We start from the raw sequence: 15,207 nt of genomic DNA on the forward strand, positions 1-15,207 counted from the left end.
AAATGGTACGATAACTTGGCACGCAGATCCCTATAAATGGTACGATAACTTGGTACGCAGATCCCTATAAATGGTACGATAACTTGGCACGCAGATCCCTATAAATGGTACGATAACTTGGCACGCAGATCACTATAAATGGTACGATAACTTGGCACGCAGATCCCTATAAATGGTACGATAACTTGGCACGCAGATCCCTATAAATGGTACAATAACTTGGTAAGCAGATCCCTATAAATGGTATGATAACTTGGCACGCAGATCACTATAAATGGTATGATACCTTGGCACACAGATCCCTATAAATGGTATGATAACTTGGCACGCAGATCCCTATAAATGGTATGATAACTTGGCACGCAGATCCCTATAAATGGTACGATAACTTGGCACGCAGATCCCTATAAATGGTACGATAACTTGGCACGCAGATCCCTATAAATGGTACGATAACTTGGCACGCAGATCCCTATAAATGGTACGATAACTTGGCACGCAGATCCCTATAAATGGTACGATACCTTGGCACGCAGATCCCTATAAATGGTATGATAACTTGGCACGCAGATCCCTATAAATGGTACGATAACTTGGCACGCAGATCCCTATAAATGGTACGATAACTTGGCACGCAGATCCCTATAAATGGTACGATAACTTGGCACGCAGATCCCTATAAATGGTACGATAACTTGGCACGCAGATCCCTATAAATGGTACGATAACTTGGCACGCAGATCCCTATAAATGGTACGATACCTTGGCACGCAGATCCCTATAAATGGTACGATAACTTGGCACGCAGATCCCTATAAATGGTACGATAACTTGGCACGCAGATCACTATAAATGGTACGATAACTTGGCACGCAGATCACTATAAATGGTACGATAACTTGGCACGCAGATCCCTATAAATGGTACGATAACTTGGTACGCAGATCCCTATAAATGGTACGATAACTTGGCACGCAGATCCCTATAAATGGTACGATAACTTGGCACGCAGATCACTATAAATGGTACGATAACTTGGCACGCAGATCCCTATAAATGGTACGATAACTTGGCACGCAGATCCCTATAAATGGTACGATAACTTGGTAAGCAGATCCCTATAAATGGTACAATAACTTGGCACGCAGATCCCTATAAATGGTACGATAACTTGGCACGCAGATCACTATAAATGGTACGATAACTTGGCACGCAGATCACTATAAATGGTACGATAACTTGGCACGCAGATCACTATAAATGGTACGATAACTTGGCACGCAGATCCCTATAAATGGTACGATAACTTGGTACGCAGATCCCTATAAATGGTACGATAACTTGGCACGCAGATCCCTATAAATGGTACGATAACTTGGCACGCAGATCACTATAAATGGTACGATAACTTGGCACGCAGATCCCTATAAATGGTACGATAACTTGGCACGCAGATCCCTATAAATGGTACAATAACTTGGTAAGCAGATCCCTATAAATGGTATGATAACTTGGCACGCAGATCACTATAAATGGTATGATACCTTGGCACACAGATCCCTATAAATGGTATGATAACTTGGCACGCAGATCCCTATAAATGGTATGATAACTTGGCACGCAGATCCCTATAAATGGTACGATAACTTGGCACGCAGATCCCTATAAATGGTACGATAACTTGGCACGCAGATCCCTATAAATGGTACGATAACTTGGCACGCAGATCCCTATAAATGGTACGATAACTTGGCACGCAGATCCCTATAAATGGTACGATACCTTGGCACGCAGATCCCTATAAATGGTATGATAACTTGGCACGCAGATCCCTATAAATGGTACGATAACTTGGCACGCAGATCCCTATAAATGGTACGATAACTTGGCACGCAGATCCCTATAAATGGTACGATAACTTGGCACGCAGATCCCTATAAATGGTACGATAACTTGGCACGCAGATCCCTATAAATGGTACGATAACTTGGCACGCAGATCCCTATAAATGGTACGATACCTTGGCACGCAGATCCCTATAAATGGTACGATAACTTGGCACGCAGATCCCTATAAATGGTACGATAACTTGGCACGCAGATCACTATAAATGGTACGATAACTTGGCACGCAGATCACTATAAATGGTACGATAACTTGGCACGCAGATCCCTATAAATGGTACGATAACTTGGTACGCAGATCCCTATAAATGGTACGATAACTTGGCACGCAGATCCCTATAAATGGTACGATAACTTGGCACGCAGATCACTATAAATGGTACGATAACTTGGCACGCAGATCCCTATAAATGGTACGATAACTTGGCACGCAGATCCCTATAAATGGTACGATAACTTGGTAAGCACATCCCTATAAATGGTACAATAACTTGGCACGCAGATCCCTATAAATGGTACGATAACTTGGCACGCAGATCCCTATAAATGGTACGATAACTTGGCACGCAGATCCCTATAAATGGTACGATAACTTGGCACGCAGATCCCTATAAATGGTACGATAACTTGGCACGCAGATCCCTATAAATGGTACGATAACTTGGCACGCAGATCACTATAAATGGTACGATAACTTGGCACGCCAAATGGAAAAGGTTGCCGACTGCTGGTGTAGCCTATTACCCTGTACATTACATTGGTGTAGCATATTACCCTGTACATTACATTGGTGTAGCCTATGACCCTGTACATTACATTGGTGTAGCCTATGACCCTGTACATTACATTGGTGTAGCCTATTACATTGGTGTAGCCTATTACCCTGTACATTACATTGGTGTAACCTATGACCCTGTACATTACATTGGTGTAGCCTATTACCCTGTACATTACATTGGTGTAGCCTATTACCCTGTACATTACATTGGTGTAGCCTATTACCCTGTACATTACATTGGTGTAGCCTATTACCCTGTACATCCCATTGGTGTAGCCTATTACCCTGTACATCCCATTGGTGTAGCCTATTACCCTGTACATTACATTGGTGTAGCCTATTACCCTGTACATTACATTGGTGTAGCCTATTCCCCTGTACATTACATTGGTGTAGCCTATTACCCTGTACATTACATTGGTGTAGCCTATTCCCCTGTACATCCCATTGGTGTAGCCTATTACCCTGTACATTACATTGGTGTAGCCTATTACCCTGTACATTACATTGGTGTAGCCTATTACCCTGTACATTACATTGGTGTAGCCTATTACCCTGTACATCCCATTGGTGTAGCCTATTACCCTGTACATTACATTGGTGTAGCCTATTACCCTGTACATTACATTGGTGTAGCCTATTACCCTGTACATTACATTGGTGTAGCCTATTACCCTGTACATTACATTGGTGTAACCTATTACCCTGTACATTACATTGGTGTAGCCTATTACCCTGTACATTACATTGGTGTAACCTATGACCCTGTACATTACATTGGTGTAGCCTATTACCCTGTACATTACATTGGTGTAGCCTATTACCCTGTACATTACATTGTTGTAGCCTATTACCCTGTACATTACATTGTACAATGGCTGTGATTTGATAACAGAGCTGATGCTTGGAGTCCCACAAATAGATTTACTGAGCAGATACTTTTTTTTCCCATTATTGTTTGTTTCTTACACAGTTATTTATGTTTATACTTTCATTCAGGTTTTTTATGTGAATGAACATTCACAATATACCCATTGATCAATAATGTTGTGTACCGGGATGGAAGATACTCACTTAGGGATTGACGGCAATGCTCTCTCTCCCTCTGTTCAACAAAAAATACAGACGAGAAATATTGTCAAGCCAAGCAGATACCGTAAAACAAGACATGTTCATAATGTTGAGTAAATCCAAAGAAGAGGTGTGTGGGTGAGGAAATCACAAGCACAGGAGAGGAGAAGCCTGTTTCAACTGTTCCCCTGCTCCCCTTCCTCCCACACGGGAAGAGGCAGACAGTCCAACTCCAAACAAGGCTTACTACCCCCCCCGCTCCTCTCCCAAAAACAAATCTGCTCCAAGCAAAGAACAAGGTGTTTAATGTTGAAAATAAACCAATCTCCATCAGACTGATATAAGCATTGAGTGTATTGACAGGGAATTGGCCTACAACCACTATCAATGTGCAATAAAGGCATTGGGGAAGTCATGAACACAACAAAACAATTCTATATGAGTCTATTTCCAAATCAAACTACAACTGGAAACCTTAGAAAACGGGAAGAGTTTAAAAATAACACCACACGCAACTTTTGTGGTGATTGCCTAGCGTTTGGCCTAATACAATGCAGTCCATTTAGACTCAAATAAGAACAGCACCCAAGGCAGAGTGAATCTGTCACCGTAACTGGAGCGACGCAGTCTTGAAAACCTAGTAATGTCAACACTCAAACACCGACATACTTTAACTACAGTAATCATTGTTAGTAGTAGTATCTTTTCGAGACCGTTTGAGACATATCTGTGACTGCCATAACACAATCGTCAAAACCATAAACATGTAAGCAGCCCCCATACAAAATCAAACTGTGTGTGTGTGTGTGTGTGTGTGTGTGTGTGTGTGTGTGTGTGTGTGTCAAAGGCAGATTGCAACTGGCACTAGCAACACAGTGAACATACACTGGTACCTCCTGGTATGTTTCTGAGAGAGTATGTGTCTCCTGGTATGTTTCTGAGAGAGTGTGTGTGTGTGGGGGGGGAGACGTACCTTTCAATGGCCGTATGATGAAGGACTGGGTGGCTCCGTTGACCAGGCGACAGTAGCCGTCTATGAGGTCGGCCATGTTTTCAGCTGTGGTGAGTGACGGAGTGGTCACTGTGAGAGGCTATGGACACAGAGCAGCAGCCCACAAAGAGTCATTATTGCCAGGACAGGCAGAGGAACAGACAGACAGACAGACCGGGATGTTACAACTGTTCTGCTCTGCCTGGGGCTGCCAGCTGCCCCTCCCATCACACATCTCTACTTTATTCACAAACACACTGGCTAGTGTCATCCTCTATGGCTGATAGAGTAGTAACCCAATACTACAATCATCCTCTACAACAGACAGAGTAGTAACCCAATACTATAATCATCCTCTATGGTTGACAGAGTAGTAACCCAATACATTAATCATCCTCTATGGCTGACTGACAGAGTAGTAACCCAATACTATAATCATCCTCTATGACAGACAGAGTAGTAACCCAATACTACAATCATCCTCTATGGCTGACTGACAGAGTAGTAACCCAATACTATAATCATCCTCTACAACAGACAGAGTAGTAACCCAATACTATAATCATCCTCTATGACAGACAGAGTAGTAACCCAATACTATAATCATCCTCTATGGCTGACTGACAGAGTAGTAACCCAATACTATAATCATCCTCTATGGCTGACTGACAGAGTAGTAACCCAATACTATAATCATCCTCTACAACAGACAGAGTAGTAACCCAATACTACAATCATCCTCTATGGCTGACTGACAGAGTAGTAACCCAATACTATAATCATCCTCTACAACAGACAGAGTAGTAACCCAATACTATAATCATCCTCTATGACAGACAGAGTAGTAACCCAATACTATAATCATCCTCTATGGCTGACTGACAGAGTAGTAACCCAATACTATAATCATCCTCTATGGCTGACAGAGTAGTAACCCAATACTATAATCATCCTCTATGGCTGACTGACAGAGTAGTAACCCAATACTATAATCATCCTCTATGGCTGACTGACAGAGTAGTAACCCAATACTATAATCATCCTCTATGGCTGACTGACAGAGTAGTAACCCAATACTATAATCATCCTCTATGGCTGATAGACAGAGTAGTAACCCAATACTATAATCATCCTCTACAACAGACAGAGTAGTAACCCAATACTATAATCATCCTCTACAACAGACAGAGTAGTAACCCAATACTATAATCATCCTCTACAACAGACAGAGTAGTAACCCAATACTATAATCATCCTCTACAACAGACAGAGTAGTAACCCAATACTATAATCATCCTCTATGGCTGACTGACAGAGTCGTAACCCAATACTATAATCATCCTCTATGGCTGACAGAGTAGTAACCCAATACTATAATCATCCTCTACAACAGACAGAGTAGCAACCCAATACTATAATCATCCTCTATGACAGACAGAGTAGTAACCCAATACTATAATCATCCTCTATGGCTGACTGACAGAGTAGTAACCCAATACTATAATCATCCTCTATGGCTGATAGACAGAGTAGTAACCCAATACTATAATCATCCTCTATGGCTGATAGACAGAGTAGTAACCCAATACTATAATCATCCTCTACAACAGACAGAGTAGTAACCCAATACTATAATCATCCTCTATGGCTGACTGACAGAGTCGTAACCCAATACTATAATCATCCTCTATGGCTGACAGAGTAGTAACCCAATACTATAATCATCCTCTACAACAGACAGAGTAGTAACCCAATACTATAATCATCCTCTATGGCTGACTGACAGAGTAGTAACCCAATACATTAATCATCCTCTATGGCTGACAGACAGAGTAGTAACCCAATACTATAATCATCCTCTATGGCTGACAGACAGAGTAGTAACCCAATACTATAATCATCCTCTATGGCTGACTGACAGAGTAGTAACCCAATACTATAATCATCCTCTATGGCTGACTGACAGAGTAGTAACCCAATACTATAATCATCCTCTATGGCTGACAGAGTAGTAACCCAATACTATAATCATCCTCTATGGCTGATAGACAGAGTAGTAACCCAATACTATAATCATCCTCTACAACAGACAGAGTAGTAACCCAATACTATAATCATCCTCTATGGCTGACTGACAGAGTAGTAACCCAATACTATAATCATCCTCTACAACAGACAGAGTAGTAACCCAATACTATAATCATCCTCTACAACAGACAGAGTAGTAACCCAATACTATAATCATCCTCTACAACAGACAGAGTAGTAACCCGATACTACAACCATCCTCTATGGCCGGGCCATCACAAATGAAAGGGCCCCTGAGTGGATGAATGTGTGTTACAGTAAGAGTCGTCTCCAACAGAAAGACGATGTGGAACCATTTAGAAATGGCAGAGTGCAGGCTGCAAAACAATACATTTTGGAATGTCTGGAATGAGCAGCATTTACAACAGTTATGTCACTTTGTGTACATGTTAAACACGTCGAGTCATGGTAAGGGATGTTATTATGTGTGTGCATCCTTAAGGTACTTTACCCTACATATATAAAGAATAGGGTGCCATCTGTGACAGCCATGGTTGATTGGTACCTCAGCAGCACCGGCCACGTTGAGCTGCAGCATGCCCTTCCTCTCCTTGTCCTCCATGACGGAGTACCCAATGGTCTGCACCTGGGTGAAGTTGGCCAGGTGGGTTGGCTGGAGGGGAGGAATCAATTAATAAATCAATTCATCAAATGTTTTTGGGTTTATTTACATCATAAACTGTGCTGTGTACTGTGAGGATAATATCACATACAGTGCGTCAGCTCGCAGAGCAGCCCACTTGTCACAAACAGGTTGAATCAACATCGTAATTTCTTTGAACTCATGTTGAATTCATGTGGACTAGACGTTGAATTGATGTCTGTGCCCAGTAGGGTTGTGTTTTTGCGAAAGGAAAATGTTGCTGTACGGCGTTTCAAATGATGATTCCTAAAGTAAAGTAGAACTAACTTTTAAAATGGTCACAATATTTCTCGGGAAACTGTATTTTGTGTCATCTATTCTTTCATTGGAAACACTTCCTTTCAAGCTGCTACATTTCTGTTGTTGATAGGGATGTTTTTTGGCGTATCGTTTGCTTACAGAACAAGAGGGGTCTCTTGGATTCCAGAAATAAACTTTCTTAAAACCTTGGCTCACAGTGAAATAACAATGAGAAAATATGACACTCTCAGTTTGGTGGGTAAAAACCCTCAGGGGCGATTTTGGGAGGATCTTACTTAACAAACAGTCTCTCCCTCTCATTACCTCAGCCCCTGAAGACATCATGACATAATGACTAGGAATGCTCTTTGAAAACCAATATTTTCAGGGGAAATAAATATTGTATAGTGAGGGGAAAGAGAGAATAGCCCATAGGTTAGACTAGCCCTGAGGAAGACCACACCATGTAATGGTCCTAAATACCTTTGAGAAGGTTTGATGTTCTTGGTTTTAAGCTGTAGAAGTCATATTACTGCAAGGCCTGTACTTGTTTTGTGTGGAGATGCAAGAGAAGGATACACAACAAGAGAAATATGAATATAAACATTTCCTACTTACAGTTGAGCCCTTGTCTGTAAGGTAGCTAATGCCCTCCTCAGGTCCGATGGCTAACTCTACTTGGATGACCCAGCTCAACTGTCAGTAAGATAGAGGGAAAGAACCATTGGGATGATTGTCTTCAGTTCAGTCACAAATCAAGAAGAGACATACACAATGAGAGTCAAACAGAGAGTTCAGTCTGTCGGCTTCCAAGTGTCAACTCATAACCATGAAAACACCTGTGTGCTACATCATTGAGGTCATTGTCATTGCTGGATAAAACTAAAAACACATTGTGTTTATTATGTCCAGCAGGGGTCACTATGCAACCGTCATTTCATTAAGGTTGCAGAGAGAGACAGACGGAATCATCCAAATACAACCCCGATATCTAGGCTCGACTCCACTGTCTGAGAACATCAGAATTGAATGGTTGAGAAAACAAGTTTAACCTTGGAAATAATCATGCAATGCTAAATGCATCGTCATGCCAGTTTTTTTTTGCTCTTTACTGAAGGTGCTACATCTTGAAAACTTGACTGCTAATGAACAAAATACTTAGACATTAGTATTTAAAGATCCCTTTAATCCTCTGGGATTTCAAAAGTGCATCTTATCGATATATATGTTGTGTTTGAAACCCAGAACAAATAATATAGTGGAATTTAGCCTACCCCGAGAGCACATTTAAAACACTCCTTATCGAATCTGTAGACGGGCGCCAGAATCTCCAGGAACATGAGGATGCTCTGGTCATCATTCATGTTGGCAAACTGTTTGAACGTCTGCTGGATCAGCTTCCGCAGGGTTTTGGCCTGAGAGAGAGGGGCATTACTAGAGACAGGCAGACATGGGCTGCATCCCAAATGTTGTATTTATCATGGATCCCCATTAGTTCCTGCCAAGGTAGCAGCTACGCTTCCTGGGGTTTATTATGGATCCCCATTAGTTCCTGCCAAGGCAGCAGCTACTCTTCCTGGGGTCCAGCAAAATGAAGGCAGTTTATACAATTAAAAAAAAAAACATTACAATATATTCACAGATTTCACAACACAGTGTGTGCCCTCAGGCCCCAACTCCACCACTACCACATATCTACAGTACTAAATTCATGTGTATGTGTGTGTGTATAGTGCGTATGTTATCATGTGTGTGTGTGTGTGTATGCATGTGTCTGTGCCTATGTTTGTGTTGCTTCACAGTCCCGCTGTTCCATAAAGTGTGTTTTTGTTTTTTTGTTTTTGAAATGACATTTATTCTGCTTAAATCAGTTACCCGATGTGGAATAGAGTTCCATGTTGTCATGGCTCTATGTACTACTGTGGAATAGAGTTCAATGTAGTCATTTGCTCTATGTGGTACTGTGGAATAGAGTTCCATGTAGTCATTTGCTCTATGTAGTACTGTGGAATAGAGTTCAATGTAGTCATTTGCTCTATGTAGTACTGTGGAATAGAGTTCCATGTAGTCATTTGCTCTATGTAGTACTGTGGAATTGAGTTCCATGTAGTCATTTGCTCTATGTAGTACTGTGGAATTGAGTTCCATGTAGTCATTTGCTCTATGTAGTACTGTGGAATTGAGTTCCATGTAGTCATTTGCTCTATGTAGTACTGTGGAATTGAGTTCCATGTAGTCATTTGCTCTATGTAGTACTGTGGAATTGAGTTCCATGTAGTCATTTGCTCTATGTAGTACTGTGGAATAGAGTTCCATGTAGTCATTTGCTCTATGTAGTACTGTGGAATAGAGTTCCATGTAGTCATTTGCTCTATGTAGTACTGTGGAATTGAGTTCCATGTAGTCATTTGCTCTATGTAGTACTGTGGAATAGAGTTCCATGTAGTCATGGCTCTATGTAGTACTGTGGAATAGAGTTCCATGTCGTCATTTGCTCTATGTAGTACTGTGCGCCCCCCATAGTCTGTTCTGGGCTATGGGAGGCAGGGACTGTGAAGAGACCTCGTGTCATGTCTTGCATGGGTGTCAGAGCTGTGTGCCAGTAGTTCAAACAGACAGCTCGGAGCATTCAACATGTCAATACCTCCCATCAATACATGTAGTGATGAAGTCAAGCTCTCCTCCACTTTAAGCCAGGAGAGGTTTACATATTAATATTACCTATCAAATGACACCCTATTCACTGATCTGTATGAAGGGAAAAGGGTGCCATTTGGAACGTAGTCATGGTACAGCATTTCCCCTATATTCACTTCACAGCGGTCGCCCACCACTAATAAATTGTTGCCGCAGCAGAAATAAAAAGTCATTTTTAAAAATGATACATTTCTGCAGAGAACAGCTAGCCTGGGTCCAACACTAGAATCCCAGCTAGCCTGGATCCCAAACTGGAAGGACAGCTAGCCTGGATCCCAAACTAGAAGGACAGCTAGCCTGGATCCCAAACTAGAAGGACAGCTAGCCTGGATCCCAAACTAGAAGGACAGCTAGCCTGGATCCCAAACTAGAAGGACAGCTAGCCTGGGTCCAATACCAGAAGGCCAGCTAGCCTGGATCCCAAACTAGAAGGCCAGCTAGCCTGGGTCCAATACCAGAAGGCCAGCTAGCCTGGATCCCAAACTAGAAGGCCAGCTAGCCTGGGTCCAATATCAGAAGGCCAGCTAGCCTGGATCCCAAACTGGAAGGACAGCTAGCCTGGATCCCAAACTGGAAGGACAGCTAGCCTGGATCCCAAACTGGAAGGACAGCTAGCCTGGATCCCAAACTGGAAGGACAGCTAGCCTGGATCCCAAACTGGAAGGACAGCTAGCCTGGATCCCAAACTGGAAGGACAGCTAGCCTGGATCCCAAACTGGAAGGACAGCTAGCCTGGGTGAGAGAGGTGCGGGGTGCTGCCTTAACCGGCATCGGCAGGCTAACTGCCTTGCTCAGGGGCAGAACGGAATATTTTTACCTTGTCAGCTCGGGGATTCGATCCAGCAATCTTTCGGTTAGTTCATAGAGTCCAACCAGTGTAGAGTGCCAGTGGAGCTGTTGGCCTGATCAATGTGACCGGGTCAATAGTGACTTCATTGTCCATTACAGGGTTGCAGTGAGTTTAAACGCCATAAAAAATGCATGAGACCTCACGCAATAATGACAGGTGACGTTGACACTATTACTACAAACTGGCAGGGTCATACACGAACACACAACGTAATTAAAACTATCACTGTAAGTATGTCATCTAAATCAACTCCCCGCAGAACAACAAAAATTTAACTAAATTCAATTTGAAAATATCTTTGAATGTGATTTTAAAGACAGTTGCAGTGTGCATTACCAGAGTTGAGATCTTGTACACAAGCTGATGTCCATTATGAGTGTAAATCCAGATGAATGCATAGCATCTACAGCAGACCTGTAGCATTTTACACTCCACTTAATGGATGGGGGGACGGCTGAGGGGGGGTTGGAAATAGGAGAATATACACTATATATAGAGAAGTATGTGGACACCCCTTCAAATTAGTGGATTTGGCTATTTCAGCCATACCCGTTGCTGACAGGTGTATAAAATCAAACACACAGCCATGCGATCTCCATAGACAAACATTGTCAGAAGAATGGCCTTACTGAAGAGCTCAGTTGCTTTCAACGTAGCACCATCATAGGATGCCACTTTTCCAACAAGTCAGTTCATCAAATGTCTTCCCTGCTAGTGCTTCCCAGGTCAACTGTAAGTGCTGTTATTGTGAAGTGAAAACGTCTAGGAGCAACAACAGCTCAGCCACGAAGTGGTAGACCACAAGCTCACAGAACGGGACCGCAGAGTGCTGAAACGCTTAGCGCGTAAAAATCTTCTGTCCTCGGTGGCAACACTCACTACCGAGTTCCAAACTGCCTCTGGAAGCAACGTAAGCACAATAACTGTTCGTCGGGAGCTTCATGAAATGGGTTTCCATGGCCGAGCAGACGCACACAAGCCTAAGATCACCATGTGCGATGCCAAGCGTCAGCTGGAGTGATGTAAAGTTTGCCACCATTGGACTCTGGAGCAGTGGAAACGTGTTCTCTGGAGTGATGAATCACGCTTCACCACCTGGCAGTCCGACGGACAAATCTGGGTTCGGTGGATGCCAGGAGAACGCTACTTGTCCCAATGCTTAGTGCCAACTGTGAAGTTTGGTGGAGGAGGAATAATGATCTGGGGCTGTTTTTCATGGTTCGGGCTCGGCCCCTTAGTTCCAGTGAAGGGAAATCTTAACGCTACAGCATAAAATGACATTCTAGACGATTCTGTGCTCGAGATCAGTGTGGAACTTGACTGGCATGATTACTATGGTGTGTATGTGGTCCTCCACACCCCTTTCCGAAATGGCTACTGTGCCATTGTTTCCCCTTGCATTACTTGACGTAGATCCAGAAAAACGAGTTGTAAATCTAGTAAGTCCAGAACTGGCATAGTCCAGAACCTGAAGTCAACCCCATCGATCACCTTTGGGATGAATAGGAATGCTGACTGCGAGCCAGGCCTAACCACCCAACATCAGTGCCCGACCTCACGAATGCTCTTCTGGCTAAATGGAAACAAGTCCCCACAGCAATGTTCCAATATCTAGTGGAAAGCCTTCCCAGAAGAGTGGAGGCTGTTATAGCAGCAAAGGGTGGACCAACTCCATATTCATGCCCATGATTTTGAAATGAGATGTTCGATGAGCAGGTGTCCACATACTTTTGGTCATGTAGTGTAGTTTACTGGGCTTTTTTAGTCTGTTCAAATACCCATCAGGATTTCTCCAGGAAAAGGAGATTTAACAAGATAGAGACATTAGACCACACAAGTGCTTCATTCTAAGTCACTTAACAAAAAAACTAAATGGCACCCTATTCCTTATATAGTGCACTACTATTGACCAGGGCCCATAGGGAATAGGGTGCACTACTATTGACCAGGGCCCATAGGGAATAGGGTGCACTACTATTTACCAGGGCCCATAGGGAATAGGGTGCACTACTATTGACCAGGGCCCATAGGGAATAGGGTGCACTACTATTGACCAGGGCCCATAGGGAATAGGGTGCACTACTATTGACCAGGGCCCATAGGGAATAGGGTGCACTACTATTGACCAGGGCCCATAGAGAATAGGGTGCCATTTGGGAGGCAGCCATTGTTGACTCTGGCAAAATAATTAAATGCTAGTTTCCCCCTACTTTTACCACGGGAACCTGTCCTCATTGGTCGAAATGGAAACCTTCTCCAGTAAGCCTGGGGATGCTAATTATGCAAATGTCACCTCTGTGAAATCAATCATTTATTTTATTGCCTAATTAGATTATGCTTTGGATGTGTATATTAGGACCCCAGCCATCTGCCAGGTAATGTACTCTGTCCAGCAGAGTGGATAGGGGCGGGAATAACCACCAGAACATTTTTCTGGTCATCAAGAGAGGAGGGGTCTGGAGTGTGTGTGTGTGTGTGTTTACCTATTTGTCTGTCTATGCATGGGTGTCAATGAGAATTTGATCTGTTAATCACGTCATTGTGGGGAAAAGGCATTTGCAGGAATTAACAGTGTGAGGACGATCATGGTTTTTAAACTCCCAGAGCCAGAGGCTTCATCTTCAGTCGAATCATACAGCTTTTTGCATGCATATTTGTCACACACACACACACACACACACACACACAATTGGGGGTGATGAAGGGTCATTGGGTTTCTATGCTAAAGATAACTAACAACAGAGTGGATAGTCGGGGGATGGATGATGGATGGATGACAGAGGGGAGGGTGATTGAGGCCTGACAGAAGGAGGTCCTTCCTACCCAGAATGCCCCCTCCTCCCTTTGTATCATAGTGCCTCTCCTCTTTCTAAAGATTGTAGATAAGAATATGTATGAATAGAGTGTAAATAGTATTTTTGCTGTAATTTATTTGTATATTTAATAACTGTTCTGTACTTTGTCATGTATTTCTATGTTTTATGTGGACCCCAGGAAGAGTAGCTGCTGCATGTGCAGTAGCTAATAGGGATCCTAATAAACTACACGTTCCCTTGCACCATTGGTGGAGGGAAAACAATAAAGTAGGTTTAGCAGTGATCTGTGGGGCTGTGGGGTCAGGCGCCACCCCCACCCTCGGGTAGAGCATCTGTCCACCCCTCTTTCTCTAACTGCCAGGCACCCACGCCCCCCACCCCTCTCGGGTCATTGGGCCCCACGATCACGCCTGCTCCATTGTGGCCCAACAGCTATGTACACCCACACACGTGCTGTAAATCCATCACATCACACACAAACACAGCTGGGGAGCGTGGGTGCATACACACACATACACACAGGCATTAGTGGATTCGGCCAATGGCAGGCAGACAGACAGATGCGCAATTACCCTTTCAGGAGTTGCTTAAACTGACTAGTCCAATAACACAAAATACCCAACTGTGTACTAGGCTGTGCATGGGTCTAGCCTATATATTACAGTAAATAGCATAATTTACCCACTGGTTATTAGCTAGCCTATATATTACAGTAAATAGCATAATTTACCCACTGGTTTTTAGCTAGCCTATATATTACAGTAAATAGCATAATTTGCCCACTGGTTTTTAGCTAGCCTATATATTACAGTAAATAGCATAATTTGCCCACTGGTTTTTAGCTAGCCTATATATTACAGTAAATTTGTATAATTCCCCACTGGTTTTTAGCTAGCCTATATATTACAGTAAATAGCATAATTTACCCACTGGTTTTTAGCTAGCCTAAATATTACAGTAAATAGCATCATTTTCCCACTGGTTTTTAGCTAGCCTATATATTACAGTAAATAGCATAATTTACCCACTGATTTTTAGCTAGCCTATATATTACAGTAAATAGCATAATTTGCCCACTGGTTTTTAGCTAGCCTATATATTACAGTAAATAGCATAATTTGCCCACTGG

The 15,207-nt window shown here is 42.8% G+C and overlaps 1 protein-coding gene across 10 annotated transcripts in view; it reads right to left on the minus strand.

The window, feature by feature from the left end:
- LOC135551751 (focal adhesion kinase 1-like) overlaps positions 1-15,207 on the minus strand; it is a 242,328-nt gene that overhangs the window by 62,006 nt on the left and 165,115 nt on the right. For all 10 annotated transcript variants that reach the window (XM_064982961.1, XM_064982959.1, XM_064982957.1 and 7 more), the window contains 5 exons: positions 8,990-9,130; positions 8,334-8,411; positions 7,338-7,445; positions 4,727-4,844; positions 3,757-3,787 (listed from right to left, as the gene is read on the minus strand). In XM_064982961.1, the coding sequence (XP_064839033.1) occupies positions 3,757-3,787; positions 4,727-4,844; positions 7,338-7,445; positions 8,334-8,411; positions 8,990-9,130 (476 nt within the window). The remainder of the gene's footprint in view (positions 1-3,756; positions 3,788-4,726; positions 4,845-7,337; positions 7,446-8,333; positions 8,412-8,989; positions 9,131-15,207) is intronic.

Source organism: Oncorhynchus masou, chromosome 13 (genome assembly GCF_036934945.1).
Source record: "Oncorhynchus masou masou isolate Uvic2021 chromosome 13, UVic_Omas_1.1, whole genome shotgun sequence".
NCBI lineage: Eukaryota > Metazoa > Chordata > Actinopteri > Salmoniformes > Salmonidae > Oncorhynchus > Oncorhynchus masou.